Source organism: Scyliorhinus torazame, chromosome 27 (assembly GCF_047496885.1).
Source record: "Scyliorhinus torazame isolate Kashiwa2021f chromosome 27, sScyTor2.1, whole genome shotgun sequence".
Taxonomy (NCBI): domain Eukaryota; kingdom Metazoa; phylum Chordata; class Chondrichthyes; order Carcharhiniformes; family Scyliorhinidae; genus Scyliorhinus; species Scyliorhinus torazame.
In genome coordinates this window covers 38,116,181-38,142,965 of record NC_092733.1, presented here as the reverse complement: position 1 = coordinate 38,142,965, position 26,785 = coordinate 38,116,181, and the positions used below count along the sequence as shown (strand labels likewise).

General features: G+C 45.1%; 1 protein-coding gene across 1 annotated transcript in view; it reads right to left on the bottom strand.

Moving 5' to 3' along the window:
• Positions 1-8,718: 8,718 nt before the first annotated feature.
• LOC140403360 (EEF1A lysine methyltransferase 3-like) overlaps positions 8,719-26,785 on the bottom strand; it is a 231,709-nt gene continuing 213,642 nt past the window's right edge. The window contains exon 4 of the mRNA XM_072491269.1: positions 8,719-9,549. Within this exon, the coding sequence (XP_072347370.1) occupies positions 9,158-9,549 (392 nt within the window). The 3' untranslated portion in view covers positions 8,719-9,157. The remainder of the gene's footprint in view (positions 9,550-26,785) is intronic.

The window sequence follows — 26,785 nt, the reverse complement described above, 5'->3', positions numbered from 1 at the left end:
TGCAGAGAGATTAGCCCTCACCCCCGTGACAAGCTTGCATTTTATCAAGGTGTCATTCAGCACCACTGGAATTGTTCATCTGTCTTTGGTATCAGCTTCATCGTTACTATTGTCATAGCTAGCTGGTCAGTCAGACTTCCTCGTGTTTCACCATTGGGCTTATCGAGTCTGTCAAATCAAATCAACGAAAAACTGCTCTTCCAAGGACATCTAATTAACTGCATTGACAGACCCTGTTTGGTCCACTGTAGGACACGAAAAACATTTGCTTTGTGAAGTCGTTTGTGCGGCCACACCTGGAATATACGTTTCCATATGCTGGACATTGGCATAGCCCGTGACGATTTCCGCATCGCTGGCATAAAATAGTGGACCCAGTCGGCTGCTTAAAATGGCCGCCCGCACTGAGACCACATTTTTTTATTGAACTGCGTCATAGTGCTGATGGCGTGGCATCTTCTTCCAGATTGGTGCCAAAATATTTTAGGTTTTGCATGCGGATCGGCTGTGCAGCCAGCTCATTTGCATGTCAGATCTTAATAGCATTTTCCAATTTCAGATCTTCTCCCCATAACAACCTATCATATACTTTATCGTTCGATACCCCAAGGACTATCTGATCACGGATCATCAACTTCAGAGTACATAATTGCGCCTTCAACTGCAAATCAGTTGTAAAGCGATCAAAGGATTCACCTACTTTTCGGGTAAGCGTACAAAATATGTGACGTTCAGATAGCAATGCCGATCGAAGTGCTTTATCACATCATCATAGCCCTTTCTAGTCAACACGGTTTTGTGAAGGGTAGGTCGTGCCTCACAAACCTTATTGAGTTCTTTGAGAAGGTGACCAAACAGGTGGATGAGGGTAAAGCAGTTGATGTGGTGTATATGGATTTCAGTAAAGTGTTTGATAAGGTTCCCCACGGTAGGCTACTGCAGAAAATACGGAGGCATGGGATTCAGGGTGATTTAGCAGTTTGGATCAGAAATTGGCTCGCTGGAAGAAGACAAAGGGTGGTGGTTGATGGGAAATGTTCAGACTGGAGTCCAGTTACTAGTGGTGTACCACAAGGATCTGTTTTGGGGCCACTGCTGTTTGTCATTTTTATAAATGACCTGGAGGAGGGCGTAGAATGATGGGTGAGTAAATTTGCAGATGACACTAAAGTCGGTGGAGTTGTGGATAGTGGGGAAGGATGTTACAAGTTACAGAGGGATCTAGATAAGCTGCAGCGCTGGGCTGAGAGGTGGCAAATGGAGTTTAATGCAGAAAAGTGTGAGGTGATTCATTTTGGAAGGAATAACAGGAAGACAGTACTGGGCTAATGGTAAGATTCTTGGCAGTGTGGATGAGCAGAGAGATCTCGGTGTCCATGTACATAGATCCCTGAAAGTTGCCACCCAGGTTGAGAGGGTTGTTAAGAAGACGTACGGTGTGTGAGCTTTTATTGGTAGAGGGATTGAGTTTCGGAGTCATGAGGTCATGTGGCAGCTGTACAAAACTCTGGTGCGGCCGCATTTGGAGTATTGCGTGCAATTCTGGTCACCGCATTATAGGAAGGATGTGGAAGCATTGGAAAGGGTGCAGAGGAGATTTACCAGATTGTTGCCTGGTATGGAGGGAAGATCTTATAAGGAAAGACTGAGGGACTTGAGGCTATTTTCGTTAGAGAGAAGAAGGTTGAGAGGTGACTTAATTGAGGCATACAAGATGATCAGAGGATTGGATAGGGTGGACAGTGAGAGCTTTTTTCCTCGGATGGTGATGTCTAGCACGAGGGGACATAGCTTTAAATTGAGCGGAGATAGATATAAGACAGATGTCAGAGGTAGGTTCTTTACTCAGAGAGTATTAAGGGGGTGGAATGCCCTGCCTGCAACAGTAGTGGACTCGCCAACACTAAGGGTATTCAAATGGTCATTGGATAGACATATGGACGATAAGGGAATAGTGTAGATGGGCTTTAGAGTGGTTTCACAGGTCGGTGCAACATCGAGGGCCGAAGGGCCTGTACTGCACTGTAATGTTCTATGTTCTATGCTCTAAGGCGAATATTTCTATTGCTTATGGAGCTGCTACCATGAGCAGCAACGCAATCCGCCTCTCGTCAGGCTGTGCTTGCGGGACTGGAACATAGTCTAAACTGCTGCTTGAAAATGCACCAGTTTTCACCTATGTTACCCGAGACTTCAAGCTGGTGTGATGCCTTTAAACCGTCCATCTCTAACTTCACAGTCGTTTGTTGCATGTAGTTTCAAATGGGCATAGTTCACCAGGTCAGCGGAAGAATCTTCTCTTTTCATTCTTCAGCCTCTTTTCGTTCTTCAACCTATTTCGCCTCATCTTCTCTGTTATCTTTAACCATTCTGCACCCCTGGTACCATGTTGTGTTTTCTGATACAACCGTCGTGATGATGTACACAGAATATACGATTGTTAAGATAACACAGGAACTATAATACAGACAAAGGCTACTAAATGAATTTGGTGGATTCTCCTGGAGCTACTTGCGACTATCCCGGTGTACGTCTGGTTGGTGTACCAACTGGCAAGTCTTTCTGGTCATGTGATAGATTTCTATCTGCACCAGTATGTTGGATGTCGCACTGCTAACTGAATGCAGAACTGTGCACAGGCATTTCACCACAAAAGGAACAATTGGCAATTAGTTTTGCGAGGCCCCTTGGGGATGAGTGACCATAATTCAATAATGGAGAATGATGTGGTTCATTGAGACTGGGATCCTGAATCTAATAAAGGAAATTATGACGGTATGAGGCATGAGTTGGTGATGATGGATTGAGGAATGTTACTGAAAGTATATATACAGGTGTGATGTCCATGGTTGAGGCCGCCAAGAGCATGGCCCACTAACTGAGGGACATGTTCCAGTCGCAGACTAACCTGGCTGAAGGCTTGGGAACCATGGTTCAGCCAAACAATGATGAGCCTCGAACTCTCAGCGTCGGATGATGTTGAGGCTTCTGGAGCTCATTCTAGTTGCCCCTCTGTCCCATGGAGTAGCCCAGTGACCAGTGAGAACCCAGAGGGTGGAGGAAGAACCCAAGTACATCGCAGGGTTTTTCACCAGGGTGACTCTGTTTAAATTAACTGTCAGGAAACCGTATTAATAAATTAAAAATGCAGTGTGATTAAAATTTGAACCAGACTGACCAGCTGCAGGGTCGAGAGAAAGCGGCTGAACCTTAATGGAGCGTTAACTGATTCGACAATGATGTCTTTGATTTGACATGGGTTGTTTGCCAAAAAAGCGCTCAACAGCTACTGGTGCATCAGTTCCTTGTGGCAACTAACTTTGGTTTATCCTCTCCTTCATCATCTGCTATGGAGCAGCATAGTGGTTAGCACAATTCACAGCTCCAGGGTCCCAGGTTCGATTCCCGGCTTGGGTCACTGTCTGTGCGGAGTCTGCACATCCTCCCCGTGTGTGCGTGGGTTTCCTCCGGGTGCTCCGGTTTCCTCCCACTGTCCAAAGATGTGCGGGTTAGGTGGATTGGCCGTGATAAATTGCCCTCAGTGTCCAAAATTGCCCTTCGTGTTATGTGGAGTTACTGGGTTATGGGGATAGGGTGGGGGTGTGGGCTTGGGTATGGTGCTCGTTCCAAGAGCCGGTGCAGACTCAATGGGCCAAATGGCCTCCTTCTGCACTGTAAATTCTGTGAAAATCTATGAGCAGTCAATCAAAGGAGTTCAATGAGATGTATCACCACCGGGGGTGACTGAAATAAATCCGAGACCAAGCCCACATTTTGAATCGAGCGCTGATACAAGTATAGACTTTCCAGATGTGCATTCAGGAAATTCTAAGTGAATAGGGGGACCTCACAGCTGTTAGATATGGCAGGTGCCTGAAAGGTAACATTTAATGAGTCCATGGCTGGTCCCCGTTTTTCAGCGCCTGCACCAAATTGCGCCGGCGTGATTTCCAGCTGGGGCAGACAGGAGTATCCCAGGAGCTCAGAGATCAGGCTTGCTGCCTGATTAATGACATTCCTATTTATTTCCTTTCTCCCTTTTATTTTATATTAATTTGGTCCTTGGAGCAGAAGACTCAAAAGTTGAAAGAGCCTGCTTGCCTGGACACTGTTCCCAGAATTTGTATTTTGGAAAGGATAAGCCAGACTCCTCAGCACCAAATGGATCTGAGGAAGCAGCTTTGGGAGGGGGCCGGTTCAATGGGAAGTGATTAGTTCGTGAGTGATGCTTTCGGAGGGAGCAGATATGTTTGGACCTTAGAAGTGAAAGGCTCTCTTTCTTCTTTCTCCCTTTCTCTCTTTCTCTCTCTGTCTGTCTCTCTGTGATCTCTCTTTTGTCTGTGTGTGGTGAGTTAGGAAGGAGGGTTGGAAATGGGTAGTAAATAGTCAGTTACATTATCTGTCTTGTTACAATAATGTTACTTGTGTTGTACAAATCAGGTGACTGCAATTTATTGCGCTCAATCAAGCACCTCAGGTACTTTAAATAAAAACTATGTTTTTAAATACTACCTTTTCGGATAAAGGTACCTGCCAGGAACCTTGAAGTAAATCCGGTTTGGAAATAAAAGCTGATTGTCCCATTTTCTCAATGCAATCCTCCAAACGTGGAATAGGATCAGAGTCTGTTCTTGTAACTGCATGAACTTTTCTATAGTCCACACACAACCGTTGTGTACCATCTGGTTTAGGTACCATCATTATGGGTGAGCTCCATTGGCTGCAATCCACTTCAATTATGTCATTTTTAAGCAGACTCTCAATCTCTTTGTTAAACTGTGCCAATTTTAAAGGGTTAAGTCATTATGGATGTTGTTTGATTAGAACAGCATTTCCCACATCTACATCATGGAAAGCTATTTTAGTACTTCCCGATTTATCTCGACAAACTTGTCCATGTGATGTCAATAAATCTTTCAGGTCAGTTTGTTTTTCCTCTGGAAGGTAACTCAACAATTTATCCCAATTTTTAAGAACATCCTTATTTTCCAATTTAATTTGAGGTATGTCAAATTCACAGTCATCTGGATTTGGTTCGTCACTTTGAGTTAGAATCATTAAAACCTTCTCCTTTTTCTCTCCTTCCCCTTCAAAGTACCTTTTAATCATATTCACATGACACACTCAGTGAGTCTTCCTTCTATCTGGTGTTTTCACCACATAATTCACCTCAATTAATTTCCTTTCACTCTGATGAGGTCCACAAAACCTTGCTTTTAAAGGAAAAAATACTGGTAAAAATACTAAAACTTTATCTCCACTGGCAAAACTACGAACTTTGGATTTCTTTTCCGCCACCCGTTTCATCACATTTTGTGCAACTTATAAATGTTGTCCAGCCAATTCACCTGCTCTATTTAATCGTTCCCTAAAATTTGACACATAATCCAATAGTGTAATTTCCGATTTCTCACCCACCAATTTTTCCTCAATCAATTTAAGTGGTCCTCTTACCTCATGACCAAAAATTAGTTCAAAAGGACTGAATTTGGTTGACTCATTAGGTGCATCCCTAATTGCAAACAGTACGAATGGAATTCCGTTATCCCAATCCTCTGGATAATCGTGACAATACGCCCTCAACATTGTCTTTAATGTCTGATGCCACCTTTCTAACGCTCCCTGCGATTCTGGATGGTACGCAGTTGATTTAAATTGTTTTATTCCTAAGCTATCCATAACTTCTTTGAATAACCTTGAGGTAAAATTTGTTCCTTGATCAGATTGTATTTCTGTGGGTCGTCCATATCTCATAAAGAATTTAAGTAACTCTTCCACAATTTTTTTAGCTGTAATATTACGTACTGGAATGGCCTCTGGAAACCTAGTAGACACATCCATTATAGTCAAAAGATATTGTTTCCCACTTTTCGTTTCAGGAAGCGGTCCTACGCAATCAATTAGGACCCTTGTAAAAGGTTCCTCAAATGCTGGAATTATTATTAAGGGTGCTGGTTTTATCACTGCTTGAGGTTTCCCTATCACTTGACATGTATGACATGATTGACAAAATTTAACTACATCTTTATGTAGTCCGCACTAAAAAAAATGTTTCTGGATTTTAGCTTGAGTTTACCTTACTCCCAAATGACCTCCCACTGGTACCTCATGTGCAACTCACAATACCTCCTTTCTATACCCTACCGGCAATACTACTTGATGAACATCTGCCCACTTTTCATCCACCTGCATATGTAAAGGTCTCCATTTTCTCATCAAGACATCACTTTTATGGTAATAACACTCTGGTAAACACTCAGATTCCTCTTCCATATATGCTTTCTGATACATCCGTTTTATTTCCACATCTTTCTGTTGTAACTCCGCCAATTTTCCCGAACTAAAAATATCCGCCTCATCCTCCACCTGCTCTTGTTCTTTTTCAACCATCTGATCAAAAATCGTTTCTGATAATTGCACTTCAACTTCATCTTCACTCTCTGATTCTCCTCTTGTCTTAACCTGTGACTGTGCGACCTTGTTACTACATAATTCGGAAAAATCCCAGGATATTCGTTGTCACATTTTCCACTGGCTTATCAACCACAGTAGGCATCACTCCCACCTGCGATCCAGCTATATCATTATCCAAGATAAACTGTATTTCTGGACAAGATAGTTTCTCTTTTACTCCTACTACCACTTCACCACTCTTCACTGGACTTTCCAACCTTACCTTATATAATTGAACACTACTACTCTCACCCTGAATTCTACATATTACCACCATTTCTGGCAATATTCTTCCCAAACTACACAACTCCTCATCTCTTACCATTAAAGATTGACTAGCTCCCGTATCTTTTAAAATTGTGACTTCTTTACCTGCTCCTCCTGATACACATGAGTAAACTTTACCCACACAAGTAAATTCTTTAAAGTGATCTGGCACCTTCTTATCAATCACCTCTTGATCAGGCTGTACAATCTTTTGCACCTCCTTAGTTTCACTTGTGCTTTCCTTTACCACCCTAACAAATCCCACTGTCTTATCCTGTTTTACCACATCAGCCTTCCCAGTGCTTTTCTTCAACCACCAACACTGTGACTTTACATGGTTTAGTTTATTACAGTGAAAACATTTGAAACTTTTCTTTTCTACCCTCCTGGATTTCTTATTTAATCTGAGGTACACTCTCCTTCTTATCTCCCATCAGATCACCTTTGCCTCTACCACTTGAGTATTTCTCATGTCCCCAGTTTCTATCCCCCACAGGCTGGAACTGATGTTGGAAACCAAGCTTTGATTTATGAACTAATTCATAATCATCTGCCATTTCTGCTGCTAATCTCGCAGTTTTAACCCTCTGCTCTTCCACATGGATTCTCACTACATCAGGAATTGAATTTTCAAACTCCTCCAAAAGTATAATTTCTCTGAGAGCTTCATACGTTTGGTCTAGTTTCAAAGCCCACCTATCAAAATTATACTGATTGATCCTTTCAAACTCCATGTATGCTTGACCAGGTTATTTCCTTAAATTTCTAAACCTTTGTCTGTAGACTTCGGGCACTAGTTCATATGCACCTAAGATGGATCTTTTCACCTCCTCATACAACCCAGATACCTCCTCCGGTAGTGACGCAAGCACTTCACTAGCTCTACCTACCAGCTTTGTTTGAATCAGTAATACCCACATGTCCTGTGGCCATTTCATTTGTTTAGCTATCTTCTCAAATGAAATGAAAAAGGCGTCCACCTCCTCATCAAACCATGGCAATGCTTGGACATATTTAAATAGATCCCTACCAAGCCTTCGACTATGACGCTCTTTCTCACTATCCTCATCACTATCAACCAACTGTACGTTTCCCTTTACGTCTGCCAATTTTAACTGATTTGTCATGTTTCATTTTTTGAATTTCAAACTCTCTCTCTTTATCTTTTTCCCTGATCTCTATCTCCCTTTCTCTTTTTGTTCTGCTAGGACAATTCTTTCTTTTCTCCTTTCTTCTCTCTCTTTTCTTTTCCTCTCTATCTCTTGCTCTCTCTTTTTCCCCTCTCTTTCGTATTCAAGCTGCTTTATTTCCTTCTTATGTTCCATTTGTGTAACTGAATTTTTGCCATTTCCAACGGGTCAAACTATGTCGGGCAATTTTAAATGCTTAGCCACCGCCATAATTACCTCAACTTTTCGAATTTTGTCAGGTAATGTTAACTGCAATGTTTTTGCCAACTCCAACAGTCGGTTTTTAGTCTCTGTCTGTAAGGTACTGCATGTGACCGACTCCACTCCCAAAGTCCAGCTATTGGCCTTCAGCCCTCCAAGTTAATGCACTTAACAAAGTATTTTCCATGCAGTGTGCTTCCTGGCTCTATCACCCCTTCAAGCAGCGAATTCCTGACCCTCGGCCATTCCCTCGGTGAAAAAGTATCTCCACATCACCCCTCTAATACTTATACCGCAGTTACATTAGTCTGATTATTCTGTCTGCTCTATCCATGCTCCTCACAAATTTTTCACACCTCAATTCAAACTCCCGTAGGCCTTCTGTGTTCAAATGAAAACCAACAGGCCTATCTAACCTTTTCTCACAGCGAAAACTCTGAATTTCAGGCAGTGTGTTGTGAGTGATGCTTCTCGCAGAAGCATTTATTCTCACAGCTAAAATTTTGAATTTCAGGCAAAGTTGTGAGTGATGCTTCTTGCAGAAGCATTTGTTCTTGTAAACATTGAAAATCACCTTAAAGTGTAACCAAGAGAATGACTCAACAGAGACAATCACCAGTTTATTATAATTCATTGTTGAAATGCGAGTGTTTTTGATGAGGTCCAGATTTATTGTCCATCCCTCATTGTCTCTGAGAGGCTGGTGATCACTTTGTTATCTACATGGCTGCAAGCTACAATAGGGCAGGAAAGATTTGGCAGGGTAAATGCATTATTTCTGAGCTGCGCTTTGCGCTGTTCAATTTGTGTTAGATACAGGGTGAACTCTGGGCCAGGTTTCCTCATCATCCAGTTACTCTGATTACAATGATACTAATATGTACAGGGACGGTGCATTAGTGTCGGGATTAAAGTTAGATCTCGAAACAGGGTGTTGTTGCACCCAACTCTGACGTCTGACGTGTTAGGCCCACCTCTTCCTTGCCTATTTCATTGATCTGTCCTCTGACAACTTTTGCTTCATTTTCTGCAACATTCTCCCATTATCAGACAGGATATTTCTTGGTAATTTTGTACAAATTGATTTGGTATTTTGGGACAGTGTGAACAATTTCGGAATCGAAGTACTCTGGAAGAACCTTCTCGTAAAAATCAACGGTTCCCATTTCCACACGCATCTTAGAGCAGAAGTAAATGATCGTATTTTGATTGCTCAGGTGTTGCAGGGTCGCGATCAGAAAATGGAATTCTGATGGCCTGTAGATGATATCGGAGCCAAGGATGTAGTCGTAGTCTGTGGGGAACTGCTCGTGGTCTTTACCCCACATTAGAGCGGACACTTTTGCCCGTGGCATCATGTCACTGGTGATGTTTTTGCTGACGTTGTACTCTAATTGATTCAGAACGAACGGTTGATCAGTCAAAGTTACATCACCACCTGCCAGAGGAATGTTAAAGGGTCACAACTTATTTCCATTTATTGCTTTTCTTTGACAGCATTACAAACGATAAATGTGGACAGAGACAATTCTGGGCAAAGCAGATTAATGCAGTGAATGACGCACTTCTGCAGAATATTGGCACCGAGGGAGCAAGCAGGATATTTGATCAACAAACTCATTGGGCAACATTTATTGACCTGTGTTCAATAACAATGTAAATTTTAGAACAATGAGGTGATCTTATTGAAACATATGACATCCTGAGGGGATTTTATTGGATAGAAACCATCCATTTATCTTCAGTTGTGAGAAAACAGGAGAGCACAGTTTAAGAATAAAAGGCCTACCATTCATGGTGAAGCTGAGGAGAAACGTTTTCTCCCAGATGGTCGTCAGACTGTGGAATTCTCTTCCCCAGAGATCAGTGAAGGCTGCATCATTGAATTTACTCAAGGCAGAGTTAGACAGATTTTGGGGTCAATTATGGGGATCACAGCCAAGAAAGTGGAGTTGGGACAACAGCCGGATCAGCCAATGATGTGACTGACTGGTGGAGCAGCCTCGGGGGGGCATCTATGTCTTTATAAATTCAGCTACATGAGTTGAAGCCAGTGAAAAATTATGAAATTAGAAAACTGTCTTCAGGACAAAACTAGATTGTAACGTCCTGCGACAGTGTGACACCAGAGATAGTCTCCCAAATGTTATTTCGACTAGCGAGCTCAATATTATTCCTTTGAGCTGCCATACTATACTGAACAGGAGGCTATTGGATGTACATTGAAAAACAATGGGTTCATTAGTGTCCTTCAGGAATGGGCAAGCCATCCTCAACTAGACTGCCCCATATGTGATTCGATTCTCATTGAATATGATCAATTCTCCATTCTCCTCCCAAGCATCCAGGAAGACAAAGGATTAAGTCAGCTGCCACCTAGCAGGAAGTTAGGACGCAAAATGTACACTGTTGAGCCAACAAGATTCTGTTCACGAGCAACAAGAGACAGGTGGATAATTTAGGAACATTTCAAAAGAAAGCTTGCTAATCAACAGTCTGTCATAGTCGTACACACAGGATCAAAGCTTCTGTCCAGAGAGGACATTCTTCATAGTGTGATGGGAGTTCTCAGGACATTGGACAGGATAGATGAATAACAGATTTGCCATCAAAGTCTGACATGCCTGAGCGAGGGTGCGTCAAAGGAAGCAGCACAATCATATGCCACACAATCCTGGCAGTGTAGAGTCTGGCATAACTCCATCATTCTTAAGCAAAGGGACCAAGGCTGGTTCAATGTGGGGTGTACAAGAGTATCCCGGGACTAAATCAGGGGCATATGAAAATATAGCAGGAAATGAGTGAAATGACAAACGGATGGACATAAATTGTAAACACTGAGGGGCACGATACCATGCACAGAGCTCAGTCACCCCATACATAATGGATCAGGAGAAAGATATGCAAGTCTGTCACACCCAGTCTCAAAATATAGCTTTTGAACAGCAGAACTCAGACGTTTTGGCAGCTGAGAAATTGGATGGATTGGGTACGATTGTTTGGCTGGTGGCCAATAAATTCGCAGAAGACTGTAATTTCCCTGGCAAAAGATGGTGATTGGGTTCGGCCCGAGTGGGATGGTTCTCTGAGAACCCAGTAAAGGACTGTCGGATACCGGAGAAGAAGCTGTGAGGCCATCTCTCCCTCTTCTCCAGTCACGCTGCATTGCTGCTGTAATTCTGAACCTGCAGAGAAACTGGATGAATCTACTGTGAAAACCATTACAGACTGAAGGCAGAAAGCTCGAACTGAATGTCTAGATTGGTGTGTGCAGAGTGCGGGCGGCAGCTAAAGAGATGGGGGTAAGAAATTAGATAACAGTTAATCCATTGTATTTGCTACATAGTTACTTATAATTATTGTTGTTAATAAAAAATAATTGTGTTTAAATTTACAAACCTGATGACTAGATATTGGGCAGCCAAGGACCAAAGTGTTTTTCTAAATATTAATTGTTAATTTCAATTGTGTTGCAACTCCTGGTCAAGTGCGGCTGGAACTAACAGTGCTCTAACCCAGGGGGTGGTAACATAATTTGGGGGCTTGTCCGGGATCTTTACAATGGTGGACAGTGATGTTTGGATTACAGTATAAATTTGAAAGAAGCACCAGGTTTGTATGGCATAACAGGATGGCTCTGAAAGCTGCGAAGGCTTTTCTTCAGGTGAATGACTTGCCTTTGATTTATTTAAAAGGGCATCAAAAAGATAAACAAATTGAATTGGCAGGTGCACTAAAAATGCCGGCTAAAACCAGGAAGGGTGAGATAATTGAAATGATTACTCAGCATTTACAGTTGAAAGAGATCTAGAAATACAGGAGACCCATAGACTAGTATAGCATCAACAACATATTCTGTTTTTAAAATTAAGGGGCAAATTAGTGTGGCCAATTCACCTATCCTGCACATCTGTGCGTTGCGGGGCTGAGACCCACGAAGACTCGGGGAGAATGTGCAAACTCCACATGGACAGGGACCCAGAGCTGGGATCAAACCCCGGTCCTCGGCACCGTGAGGCAGCAGTGCTAACCACCGTGCCGCCCACATCAATGACATTTTCTGGTGGGGAGTTTCAACTGGAGAGAATTGGGTTGCAGTTTGACCATGTGAGGGAATTAAACAGAATGGGGAAAGAATGGAAATGCAGTAAAAAGAAAGAGATAGCGCTTTTCAAATGGAAGTTGAAATAAAGAGGTTGGAATAGAGAGGGAGGAAAAAGCAAAAGAGAGAGAGTTCCAGCTTTTAAGGCACTGTCATTTTTTTTAAAATCCATTGCTGGGACATGAGCATTGCAGGCTGTGCCAGCATTTACTGCTCACCCCTAATTGCCCTTGAGGGGACAGTTCAGAATCAACCACATTGCAGTGGGTCTGGAGTCACTTGTAGGCCCGATCAGGTATAGACGGAAGATTTCCTTTCTTACAGGACATTTGTGAACCAGATGGGTTTGTACGACAATGGTTTCATGGTCATCGTTAGACATGGAAGCACGTACATTAACGACGTTGAAAAGGCATCTTGACAAACTCATGGATAGGATGGGTATCGAGGAATACAGCACAAGGAAGTGCTGAGGGTTTTAACAAAGGTTGGTATCATGACCGGTACAGGCTTAGAGGGCCGAAGAGCCCGTTCCTGTGCTGTATTGTTCTTCATTCTTTCTTCACCCTAAACAGAACCGAGTGGCGATATGTTTAAATTCATGCAGGCTCTCCCAAAATTTGAAAAGAAGTAGAAACCTTTTTTGGGGGCATTTGTGAAAATGGCAATCCAAATAGCAATCCAAAAGAAAAGTGGAGGTTCCCCATACAAAGTAAATCGATGAAGAGAAAGTGCTGGAAAATCTCAGCAGGTCTGGCAGCATCTGTACGGAGAGAAAAGAGCGAACGTTTCGAGTCCGATGACTCTTTGTCGAAACAAATCAGGAGAAAGATACCCTGATTTACTTTGTCAAAGTAAATCAATGAGTCGGGTATAGGAAGTTTATGCTTCCTTGTCAGAGGGGGTGTCTAAGGATTATAATGAGGTTAAAAAAAAAGCTATTCTAGGTCAGGGTTTTGGTCACGTTTCCCTGTGGAACCGGAGTCTTCGTCGGCAGCTTGGTGTGGAAGCAGATACATTAACGGCGTTCAAAAGGCATCTTGACAAACTCGTTTTCGAACAGCTTGTTGAAGGATCAGTGCCGCCTGTAGACGCTGTCTTCTGACTCCCTTCCCGGAGTATAGTGAGCCAGAGAACAACGCTTTGTTGGGGCGGAAAACATGCAGGTGGTGGCCAGGTGATAGCTTCCAGTCCGAGATCTCCGAGGTTTGCATATCCATATCAGAATCCGAGGACCCACATCTGGCATTTCGTTATCCCAAGGGGGATAAAAGAAAATGGGTGTGGCAGGGCAGGCAGCGGAGGTAATAGCGTTAGCAATAGCAGGGTGGATTGCTCACAAGGAGGCGGTCTGGTGGTCTCGCGAAACACAGACGGGAACTGCCGGAGACGGTTCAACAGCGGATTAACGGGCACAAATGTGACCAAGGTTCCGCTTCATTAGTTGGCCGTACATTAGGACCTGATATGAGATGGGACCAGTCTGAGGAATGGTGATCCCTGGAAGCCTGCAGGGGCCCTCAACAAAGTTGCAATTGCCGACCTCCTGGTCTGTCTGGTGTGAAATGGCGCAGTGAGCGATACCCAGTGAGGTAATGCCGTTGTATTTCTTGTGAGTGGCGAACCTTTAGCGGTGATGTCAGGGAGCAATAACCCCAAACGAGTGCGAAGATGCGATCCATCAACTGCTCAACCATGGCCACTCCCCTGACTGCATGCAGAGTGTGCGATACAACAAAAGAAATCGCGCCAGATTGGTTCCATCGATCCCACGGACAATATCCTCAGACCCAGTTTTACAGTCTGGACAGCACGTTCCGCCAATCCAATGAAGGGTGACAGGATGCCGTGAAAAATGTCGGATAACGAAGCCACAATGTCCATGACTAGGTCCTCCAGCAACCAGTGCATAGAAAAAGAGGCACGAGCCAGTTAATGGTGGTACGTGAGGTGATAGATGACATTTAGTGTATATGCAGCCATTTTGAATGCGCATCGACGATCCCCAGAAAAAAAGAGCCCATAAATGGCCCGGCGAAAGCTGCATGAACACAGGTTCAAGGGCACCCAGTCCACTCCCAAGGGTGTAGGGGCACTGCAACTGGGAGTTTCTGGTGGGTCTGAAAGACAGAGCAGCATTGGGCGAGCAACTCTATGTCCGTATCTATGCCGGGCCACCAGACATAACTCTGAGCCAACATTTTCACTTTGGAAACTCCCGGATGTGCATCGTGAAGGACCTCAGGATGAGTGACCGACTTTTGGGGGGAACAATGGCCCTGGTACCCCAGAGGAGAACACTGGCCTCAGCGGTCAGCTCTGCCATCTTTGAAAAAGCCATCAGCTCCACTGGGAGTTGTTGACATGGGCCACGGGTCAAAACCAAATGTCAAACTTTGGATAAAATGGGATCATACTGCGTTGAGTCATGGATATACACAGCCGTCGCTGGCAGGGAGTTCATGAAATTAAGGACCGTCATGACTTGGGGTTGGTTCGACTGGGCAACGGAAGGTAACTCAAACATCCAGCCACGTGCACAATCGAAGTTTCGTGGCGGTGCTCAAAAGAGTATTGATATGCTGCCAAAAGAAGGGCCCGCTTCTGTGTGTGGGCCGAGGCAATCTGCGGTACCACTTTGTCTTCCCAAAGCAGGCCCAGCAGTGGTTTGTGGTCGGTGATAAGAAACCAATGAAGACCATCCACATACTGGTAAAAGCGTTTCACCCGAAGGTGACTTCTAAACCCTCTTTCAATCTGAGCAGAGTAGCACTCCGCGACCATCAGCATTCTGGAGGCATAACCGATGGGCCGATTAAGGCACTCGCCCATAACGGTGTGAGAGCACTGCACCAATCCCATAAGGCGAGGCGTCGCATGTCAAATATAGGGGCCAGGTGGCATCGTAATGCGTAAGAACTTTGGAGGAGGCCAACGCCCGCTTCACCAATTGTAAAGCAGAGCCTTGTGCTGTGCCCCATGACCAGAGCCTGCACTTTTGCAGCAACCAATGGAAGGGGGCCAGGGCTGTGGCAAATTCGGAAGGAGCCACCCATAAGAACATAAGAACTAGGGGCTGGAGTAGGCAGCAGGAGTAGGCCATCAGGATAACTGGGGCTCATTCTGGGGTCGGTGGGACCTCTACAAACGGGATGGTCTACACCTGGACCAGAGGGGTACCAATATCCTGGGGGGGGGGGGGGGGGAAATTTGCTAATGCTCTTCGGGAGGGTTTAAACTAGTTCAGCAGGGGCTTGGGAACCTGAATTGTAGTTCCAGTATACACGAGGTTGAGAGTAGTGAGGTCATGAGTAAGGTTTCAAAGTTGCAGGAGTGTACCGGCAGGCAGGAAGGTGGTTTAAAGTGTGTCTTCTTCAATGCCAGGAGCATCCGGAATAAGGTGGGTGAACCTGCGGCTTGGGTTGGTACCTGGGAATTTGATGTTGTGGCTATTTCGGAGACATGGGTAGAGCAGGGACAGGAATGGTTGTTGCAGGTGCCGGGGTTTAGATATTTCAGTAAGCTCAGGGAAGGTGGTAAAAGAGGGGGAGGGGTGGCATTGTTGGTCAAGGACAGTATTACGGTGGCAGAAAGGAAGTTTGATGAGGACTCGTCTACTGAGGTGTAGTATGGGCTGAGGTTAGAAACAGGAAAGGATCGGTCACCCTGTTAGGGGTTTTCTTCAGGCCTCCGAAAAGTTCCACAGATGTAGAGGAAAGAATTGCAAAGATGATTCTGGATAGGAGCGAAAGCAACAGGGTAGTTGTTATGGGGGACTTTAACTTTCCGAATATTGACTGGAAACGCTATAGTTCGAGTACTCTAGATGGGTCCATTTTTGTCCAATGTGTGCAGGAGGGTTTCCTGATACAGTATGTAGATAGGCCAACGAGAGGCAAGGCCGTATTGGATTTGGTACTGGATAATGAACCAGGACAGGGGTTAGATTTGGAGGTAGGTGAGCACTTTGGTGACAGTGACCACAATTCGATTACGTTTACTTTAGTGATGGAAAGGGATAGGTATATACCACAGGGCAAGAGTTATATCTGGGGGAAAGGCAATTATGATGCGATAAGGCAAGACTTAGGATGCATCGGATGGAGAGGAAAACTGCAGGGGATGGGCACAATGGAAATGTGGAGCTTGTTCAAGGAGCAGCTACTGCATGTCCTTGATAAGTATGTGCCTGTCAGGCAGGGAGGAAGTGGTCGAGCAAGGGAACCGTGGTTTACGAAGCAGTCGAAACACTTGTCAAGAGGAAGAAAAGGAGGCTTATGTAAACTGGGGCTGTTAGCACAGGGCTAAATCGCTGGCTTTGAAAGCAGACCAAGGCAGGCCAGCAGCACGGTTCAATTCCCGTACCAGCCTCCCCGAACAGGCGCCGGAATGGGGCAACTAGGGGCTTCATTTGAAGCACAGTAGCTTCATTTGAAGCCTACTTGTGACAACAAGCGATTTTCATTTTCATTTCATTTCATTTCAAGATGAGACATGCAGGTTCAGTAAGGGTGCTCGAGAGTTACAAGTTAGCTAGGAAGGACCTAAAGAGAGAGCTAAGAAGAGCCAGGAGGGGATATGAGAAGTCTTTGGCAGGTAGGATCAAGGATAACCCTAAAGCTTTCTATAGATATGTCAGGAATAAAAGAATGACGAGGGTAAGAGTAGGGCCAGTCACGGACAGTAGTGGGAAGTTGTGCGTGGAGCCTGAGGAGATAGGAGAGGTGCTAAATGAATATTTTTCGCCAGTATTCACACAGGAAAAAGACAATGTTGTCGAGGAGAATACAGAGATTCAGGCTACTAGACTAGAAGGGCTTGAGGTTCATAAGGAGGAGGTGTTAACAATTCTGGAAAGGGTGAAAATAGATAAGTCCCCTGGGCCAGATGGGATTTGTCCTAGGATTCTTTGGGAATCTAGGGAGGAGATTGCTGAGCCTTTGGCTTTGATCTTTAAGTCAACTTTGTCAACAGGAATAGTGCCAGAAGACTGGAGGACAGCAAATGTTATCCCCTTGTTCAAGAAGGGGAGTAGAGACAACCCCGGTAACTATAGACCAGTGAGCCTTACTTTTGTTGTGGGCAAAATCTTGGAAAGGTTTATAAGAGATAGGGTGTATAATCATCTGGAAAGGAATAATTCGATTAGACATAGTCAACACGGTTTCGTGAAGGGTAGGTCGTGCCTCACAAACCTTATTGAGTTCTTTGAGAAGGTAACCAAACAGGTGGATGAGGGTAAAGCAGTTGATGTGGTGTATATGGATTTCAGTAAAGCGTTTGATAAGGTTCCCCACAGTAGGCTACTGCAGAAAATACGGAAGCATGGGATTCAGGGAGATTTAGCAGTTTGGATCAGAAATTGGCTAGCTGGAAGAAGACAAAGGGTGGTGGTTGATGGGAAATGTTCAGACTGGAGTCCAGTTACTAGTGGTGTACCACAAGGATCTGTTTCAGGGCCACTGCTGTTTGTCATTTTTATAAATGACCTGGAGGAGGGCGTAGAAGGATGGGTGAGTAAATTTGCAGATGACACTAAAGTCGGTGGCGTTGTGGACAGTGCAGAAGGATGTTACAAGTTACATCAGGACATAGATAAGCTGCAGAGCTGGGCGGAGAGGTGGCAAATGGAGTTTAATGCAGAAAAGTGTGAGATGATTCATTTTGGAAGGAATAACAAGAAGACAGAGTACTGGGCTAATGGTAAGATTCTTGGCAGTGTGGATGAGCAGAGAGATCTCCGTGTCCATGTACATAGATCCCTGAAAGTTGCCACTCGGGTTGAGAGGGTTGTTAAGAAGGCGTGCGGTGTGTTAGCTTTTATTGGTAGAGGGACTGAGTTTCGGAGCCATGAGGTCATGTTGCAGTTGTACAAAACTCTGGTGCGGCCGCATTTGGAGTATTGCGTGCAATTCTGGTCACCGCATTATAGGAAGGATGTGGAAGCATTGGAAAGGGCGCAGAGGAGATTTACCAGAATGTTGCCTGGTATGGAGGGAAGATCTTATGAGGAAAGATGAGGGACATGAGGCTGTTTTCGTAAGAGAGAAGAAGGTTAAGACGTAACTTAATTGAGGCATACAAGATGATCAGAGGGTTAGATAGGGTGGACAGTGAGAGTCTTTTTCCTTGGATGGTGATGTCTAGCACGAGGGGACATAGCTTTAAATTGAGGGGAGATAGATATAGGACAGATGTCAGAGGTAGGTTCTTTACTCAGAGAGTAGTAAGGGTGTGGAATGCCCTGCCTGCAACAGTAGTGGACTCGCCAACACTAAGGGTATTCAAATGACCATTGGATAGACATATGGACGATAAGGGAATGTGTAAATGGGCTTTAGAGTGGTTTCACAGGTCCTTAAGACCATAAGACATAGGAGCGGAAGTAAAGCCATTCGGCCCATCGAGTCCACTCCACCATTGTGTATCTTGTTGAGGAGGCTGGGAGTGCTGCTGTGGCTAGGGCCCGGAGGGTCGTTCCTTTACAAGATGCCTCCTCCATTTGTACCCAATCTGTGTCGGGTTCTTGTACCCATCCCCTCACTTTTTCTTCCGTTGCTGCCTAGTGCTAGTTTTGTAGGTTCGGTAGAGCCAGGCCCCTCTGACTTTTCCTCTTCGCAGTGTCGGTTTGGGACACACACACAAACGTCATTATTAGACTGTCTACGTTTTGGTAAAAGGCCTTGGGGATGAAGATCGGGATGGATCTAAACAGGAAGAGGAACCTTGGCAGTACGTTCACCTTGATCGTCTGCACTCTTCCCGCCAGGGAGAGTGGGAGTGAGCCCCACCGTTGAAGGTCTTTTCTTACTTCCTCCACCATGCTGGTCACGTTCCACTTGTGGATCTGTGTCCAGTCTCTGGCTATTTGGAACCCCAGGTAATGGAATCTGTTCTGGGCTGTTTTGAACGGGAGCCCCTTCAGCTCTGCCCCTCCCCCTTTTGGGATCGCTGGGAATGCCTCGCTTTTGCCCAGGTTGAGTTTGTAGCCCGAGAAGGTTCCAAACTCTTTCAGTATTTGTGGTATTGCCTTCAGTCCCTCCTGTGGCTTCGAGACATAGAGGAGCAGCTCATCGAGTGCTGAAGGGCCTGTACTGCGCTGTAATGTTCTATGTTCTATGTTCTATCTGGCCCCTCGAGCCTGGTCCGCCATTCAAAGAGATCATGACTGATCTTTTGTGGACTCAGCTCCACTTTCCGGCCCGAACACCAGAACCCTTAATCCCTTTATTCTTCAAAAAACTAGCTATCTATATCTTAAAAACATTTAATGAAGGAGCCTCAACTGCTTCACTGGGCAAGGAATTCCATAGATTCACAACTCTTTGGGTGAAGAAGTTCCTCCTAAACTCAGTCCTAAATCTACTTCCCCTTATTTTGAGGCTATGCCCCCTAGTTCTGCTTTCACCCACCAGTGGAAACAACCTGCCCGCATCTATTCTACCTCTTCCCTTCATAATTTTATATGTTTCTATAAGATTCCCCCTCATCCTTCTAAATTCCAACGAGTACAGTCCCAGTCTACTCAACCTCTCCTCGTAATCCAACCCCTTCAGCTCTGGGATTAACCTAGTGAATCTCCTCTGCACACCCTCCAGCGCCAGTACGTCCTTTCTCAAGTAAGGAGACCAAAACTAAACACAATACTCCAGGTGTGGCCTCACTAGCACCTTATACAATTGCAGCATAACCTCCCTAGTCTTAAACTCCATCCCTCTCGCAATGAAGGACAAAATTCCATTTGCCTTCTTAATCACCTGTTGCACCCGTAAACCAACTTTTTGCAACTCATGCACTAGTACACCCAGGTCTCTCTGCACAGCAGCATGTTTTAATATTTTATCATTTAAATAATAATCCCGTTTGCTGTTATTCCTACTAAAATGGATAACCTCACATTTGTCAACATTGTATTCCATCTGCCAGACCATAGCCCATTCACTTAACCTATCCAAATTCCTCTGCAGACTTCCATTATCCTCTGCACCTTTTCCTTTACCACTCATCTTAGTGTCGTTTGCAAACTTGGACACATTGCCCTTGGTCCCCAACTCCAAATCATCCATGTAAATTGTGAACAATTGTGAGCCCAACACTGATCCCTGAGGGACACCACTAGCTACTGATTGCCAACCAGAGAAACACCATTAATCCCCACTCTTTGCTTTCTATTAATTAACCAATTCTCTATCCATGCAGCAACCATTTGTGTGGCACCTTGTCAAAGGCTTTCTGGAATTCCAGATATACCACATCCATTGGCTCCCCGTTATCTACCGCACTGGTAATGTCCTCAAAAAATTCCACTAAATTAGTTAGGCACGAACTGCCCTTTATAAACCCATGCTGCGTCCGTCCAATGGGACAATTTCCATCCAGATGCCTCGCTATTTCTTCCTTGATGACATATTCCAGCATCTTCCCTACTACCGAACTTAAACTAACTGGCCTATAATTACCCGCTTTCTGCCTACCTCCTTTTTTAAACAGTGGTGTCACGTTTGCTAATTTCCAACCCGCTGGGACCACCCCAAAGTCTAGTGAATTTTGGTAAATTATGACTCGTGCCTTTGCAATTTCCCTAGCCATCTCTCTTAGCACTCTGGGATCCATTCCATCAGGGCCAGGAGACTTGTCTACCTTTAGCCCCATTAGCTTGCCCATCACTACCTCCTTAGTGATAACAATCATCTCAAGGTCCTCACCTATCATAGCCTCCTTTCTATAATAATTACCTGAGCCCAAACCTGAACGTAGCTCCATCACATTGGTCGGCTCGGAACCTGATAAACATTTTGCACCTTGTCAGCCATCAGGTGGAGGCATCACGGTGAACCTGATACCCCAAATAAACATTGTCCCTTGGTTGAAACTCATATTTCTCCCTATGGGGGCGGACACCATACTCAGAAAAGCATCGCAGCCCTGTCTCCAAATTCTGAAGATGTTCGGCCTCCGTTGCACTTGTGATTCGGGCATCATCAGGTAGACTGCTCATTGGGAAAGCCATGTAGAATCCCCTCCATCACGCACTGAAAGATGGCACAGGCTGAAGAGAAGACGAACGGGAGACAAGTATATTGTGGGTATTGATTGTGAGAAACCTTCTGGAGGCTTCATGGAGCTTGAGCTGCAAGTACACGTTACTCATGTCCATTTTGGTAAAGGTGGAACCTCCCGCCAATGTAGCATAGATAGCCGCAATATGAGGGAGTGACTAATGATCTAGATGAGATGCCGTATTGATGGTGAGTTTATAATCGACACACAGGTGAACAGACTGGTCGCGTTTCATGACTGGCACCACTGGCGGCGCCCAGTCAGGGGACTGAAGCAGCAAAATGATTCTAAGTCCCTCCAAACACTGAGTCCCTCCCACAAGCACATAGGAGACCGGCCGCCACTCCGCAAAACAGGTTCAGCCTGCAGGTCTACCCGGATGTTTCTTCAGCTCCTTTCATCTTTCTGAGGCACCGCCCAAAAACTTCAGGGAACCTCCGCAACACAGCTTGCAAATCCCCGGATTTCACCTGAAGGATTCACGGGCAGCCAAGACCAATCGTGGTTGGGCAGACAGGAGCTGCTCTCCTGCACCTCAAGGAGGAGGCGACAAAGAGATAGATGCTTGTAGGTCACAGGGGTTTGAGTGGACCCTTCGATAGCTGCTCCCAAGTATTAGTGGCTAGACAGGCAGTCGAAGTAGGAAATGCAATTCACATGACGAATGTGATATAAAATAGTTACTTTAGAGATATTCATTACTGTAACGTAGAGATAGGCCAGCCTCATTCTGGTGAGTTCACAGACAAAGGATTTCAGACCGCATGGCAAAGCAAGGAGGAGGTGTGTCCACCAAAGGAGGAGAAAAGGATGCTGGGTAATAAGGGGGCCTGAGGAAGGGATTGGAAGTGAGCCAATCAGAATGTATGACCAGGTCAGGAGGGGTATAGGATGACCTATGGGAATCGTGTATGTGAAACTTGATGCCATTTGAATTGATTTGCAGAGATCCCTTTGTCTCTTTGTTCATTCGCTTTCCGGGGTGTAGGAGACTGGATGTGTCCTATGCCTCTGTGAAATGAATCAGGCTTGCAAGCCAAATAAAATAACTAATGCTGTACCTGCAAATCCATCTCGACTTTTATTGAGGCCAGACTGACGGGTAAAGAAATTTGTATTTTGTCACACACACCCCGAGTCGGACTCAATCAAAAACCTTGCGCAACACAACAAATGCAGATACCAGTGTCCAATTCCATGTGGATGAGCTGACCATTGATGTTCACTGGGATGCAGATAGGAGCCACTCAGGGCGTGGCCAGACAGTTCAGCTGCATCTCCGAGTCTGCATCAGTATCTTCAGGACCATCAATATGCTGGGCGCGACCCACTTGAGCAGTGCGGTGTCTATCACGGAGTGCTGCAGGGGGCCATTACATTGGTCACACTTGGCAAGGGGGCACCATCAGCTCTGTCGGAGTCCGGAGAATGTATGTGACTGTGTTTTTGAGCACGAGGCCACCGTCCCGGAGTCCTGCGATGGTCTACCTGTGGAGGCATGGAATGTGTTATGGGCCAGGGCTTAGAAACTCCAAAGTGTATTATGGAGTTCACCTGACCTACAATCTTTATGTTGAATTTGGCTAGGATGAGCACAAGAGCCTTCGCCTCAGGTGTAATTCAACACCTGGACACTTTAATCAAAATAAGCTTTATTCTAAGCACTTAGTTAACATTTATATAAATACACAGCAAGAATTTTTATCAATTACAAACAAAAAGACACCCCACAGCTACAGTAATCTATGTATAACACTTAATGAATTCCCCCTTAACTGTTCCAATTCAAAAGCAAAATCCCATAAACCAAAAACCCCTTTTCAAGGTCGTGGCCCAGCACACTGTATTCTCACTTGAATGAGTCTGGCTTTCCCTGGAGATAACTTTTAAGTTACCAAAGCAGGTAGTCACAACCTGTTTACTTCTGGAACAGATATTTAAAGTGAAAATAGAGAGGGACAGGCCAAAACACTTATTTTCTCTGTTTTTCGTCCACAGCAGTCAAAACTGAAAGCAAAAGTAAAACAGAGCCACAGCCGAGCTCCACCCACCACAATGACATCACTGAAGCCATGTGATAAGACAAAATCCTTTCTTAAAGGGACACTCCCATGACAGGTGGTATGGGGATGGAGCTTGAGGAAATTGATTTCCATTGCCAGCAGCTCTTGTACGCCCTGGGCTGCGCTTTCCTGCGAGGAAGCAATTTGTAATGCAGGCTGTAAAGTCGGATAATCTTCACCAAACAGACATTTCAGGATGTCATGGTCATTAATGCTGAAAGCTAAATGGGCCCTCAGCATGTCAACTAACATACTTCCATAATCACAGTACTGAGCAATTTCACGTCGCCGGGAGACATATTCATTGACTGCCTCCCCTTCCGCTCGCACCACCATATTAAATCTCTACCTCTGAATGATGATAGAGGGCATTGGGTCAAAGTCGTTCCCGAGCACAATTAATTGGTCCCGTGCCGCCAGAAACATAAGGTCCTGAATAATCCAGATAGTATGTGCACCACAGGTCATTAGCAGAATTACCATCTAGTGCTTATTTTCGGTAGCATTATTTCGCCTGAAGGAGTAGTGGAGATGTTCCAATTACTGGGGCCAGGACTCTATTGCAGGGTCAAAAGCGTCCAACTGTCCAAATACAGGCATAGTGAGCAAGCAAGGTGTATAGCGAGCAAGGTTAATAAGAGGCAGTGGCGTAGTGGTATTGTGACTGGACTGGTAGGTAATCCAGAGACCCAGAGTCATGCTCTGGGGATCCGGGTTCAAATCCCACCATGGCAGGTGGTGAAATTTGCATTCAATTAAAAAAAAATCTGGAATTAAGTCTAATAAATAAAACCTATCTGGTTCACTAATGTGCTTTAGAGAAGGAAATCTGTGGTTCTTACAGATCCACAGCATTGTGGTTGACTCTTAAATGCCATCAGGGATTGTCAATAAATGCTGGCCCAGCCTGCGATGACCACATCGCATGAATCAAAAAAAAATAATTCCTGGGTGCGATTCACCCAAGGGCTAGATTCTTGGGCAGCACGGCAGCATTGTGGATAGCACAATTGCGTCACAGCTCCAGGGTCCCAGGTTCCATACCCCGCTGGGTCGCTGTCTGTGTGGAGTCTGCACGTTCTCCCTGTGTCTGCGTGGGTTTCCTCCGGGTGCTCCGGTTTCCTCCCACAGTCCAAAGATGTGCAGGTTAGGTGGATTGGCCATGATAAATTGCCCTTAGTGTCCAAAATTGTCCTTAGTGTTGGGTGGGGTTACTGGGTTATGGGGATATGGTGGAAGTGTGGACCTTGGGTAGGGTGCTCTTTCCAAGAGCCGGTGCAGACTCGATGGGCCGAATGGCCTCCTTCTGCACTGTAATTCTCTGATTCTAACATCAGTCCCGAGCAAGGGAAAGCAGCAACAGACGGCAGAGGTGGCAGATGTGCACGTCGAAAGCTTCCAGTTGATCCTTGTTGCCATTTTGGTAAAGGCAACGGAGTCAGTCGAGTAAAAATAAAGTACTGGTTTATTTTCAACAGAAACGTCGATACACACACAGGACACGGGTTGGCTTCATTGGTCCTTTCTCTCTGGAGGCCTGTTCTAGTCAGGCCGACCGATGCAACAGTCTCTGCCCTGTAGTTAACAGGGAGTGCATAATCCTCGAGCCACATGGGGACTGTACTGAACCCTGTCCCATGTGGGATACTATCATGTGGGATCGTTTTCAGATATGCAGCGTCATGGAATTCTCATTTTCTAATTTTTAAAAACATTTTTACTAATTAATGGCAATATAGCTTGGCCAATCCATATACCCTGCAGATCTTTCAGTTGTGGGGTGAGACCCATGCAGTCACAGGGAGAATGTGGAAACTCCACAGGGTCAGTGGCCCTGGCCCTTGATCCCGGGCCGGGATCAAATCAGGGCATCAAATTGTCCCCGCGTGATTACCAGCTGGAGGGGGCAGGTGCATCCCTGGAGCTCTGTTCATCAGGCTACCTGCCCGATAATGACATTCAAATTATAAGTGTCCTTCCTGTTTATTTCCTTTGTGCCCATTTCTTACATTTTATTTCAATTAATTTGATCTGCGGAACTGAAGACCGAAAGTTGCAACATCCTGCTTGTCTGCACACTGTGTTCCCAGGTGATTCTTCAGCACTGAGTGGATTTGAGGGATCAGCTTTGGAGAGAGTCGGTTCAATTAGTTAACTGGCAACTGGTGTGTTGATCAGAGACAGTGTTCTGCCTGACAACAGTCAATGATTATTTCATGCATCATGCTTTCAAAGAGAACTTGGCAGTAGTGCTGAGACCTTGGAAGAGAATGGAACGCTCTCTCTCCTGCTTGCTGAAGTGAGAGAACTGCTCGATTGTTCTGAAAGCAATGTGTGTCTGGCACATCCTTTGCGTTAAACCTGAAATGATGCTGCGTCTGCAGAGAAAATAGATAACCTTGCCAGAGAAAACCATCTCAAGCCTAAAGGAAGAAGTATCAAAACGAAAGCCTGAACTTTCAGAAAGACATTGACTAAAAGTCAGCTAGTGCTTCAAAGATCCTCATTCTTTTATTTTTATTTATATTTTACTTCCCTTCCCATGACACATCCCCCTTTGTTTGTCTGTGTGTGCAGAGAGTGGCGCCACTTAGGAAGGGGATGGGATCATTGGGCAACAGGTTGCATAGAGTCAGTTAATTTTAGAATCATAGAATCTTTTGTGCAGAAGGAGGCCATTCTTCCCACTGAGTTGGCACCGTACCCATGCCCATCTCATTATGTGCATGAGTGCATATCATGACATCTCCCCTTTTAAAAAAAAAATGTTGGTTGTTTGAAGCATATGCGACTGTATTTACAAGTATAACTATTTACATTAAATGGCGAGTGGATGAATATATATATAAGAGGTGTCTAGCGTGCAGATACAGAACAAAATTTACAAGATAAATGTCTATAAGTTCAATCTTTGGGGCTTAGTCGGATCCTTGTTGACCGCCTGAGAGGTGGACGTGGGGACGATGGCGCCTTGACAGGCAGGATTGCTGCCAGATTGGTGGCCTCGTGGTGTCCGGAGGAGGCATAACAACATCTGGAAAAGTAAGATCCGGTGGTGGGCAGGCAACTTTGCGTAGTGACCTTCTGTTGCGCCTGACAATGGAGCCATCAGCCATATGAACCACAAACAATCTGGGAGCAGCCTGTCGAACAGCAACAGCTGCAGCTGACCAGCCTCCATCAGGTAGCTTGATCCGAACAGCATCTTCCGGAGATAGCACAGGCAAATCGGTAGCATGAGCATCGTACGTCAGCTTTTGCCGGTTCCTGAGTTGCCGCACCTTTTGCAGCACTGGGAAGTGATCCAGGTCTGGTAAGTGTATGGCTGGAACAGTCGTCCGCTGGCCTCTGTTCATGAGGAGTTGTGCCGGAGACATACCGGTGGACAGAGGGGTTGCCCTGTACGCCAACAGCGCAAGGTTGAAGTCAGAAGCAGAGTGCGCAGCCTT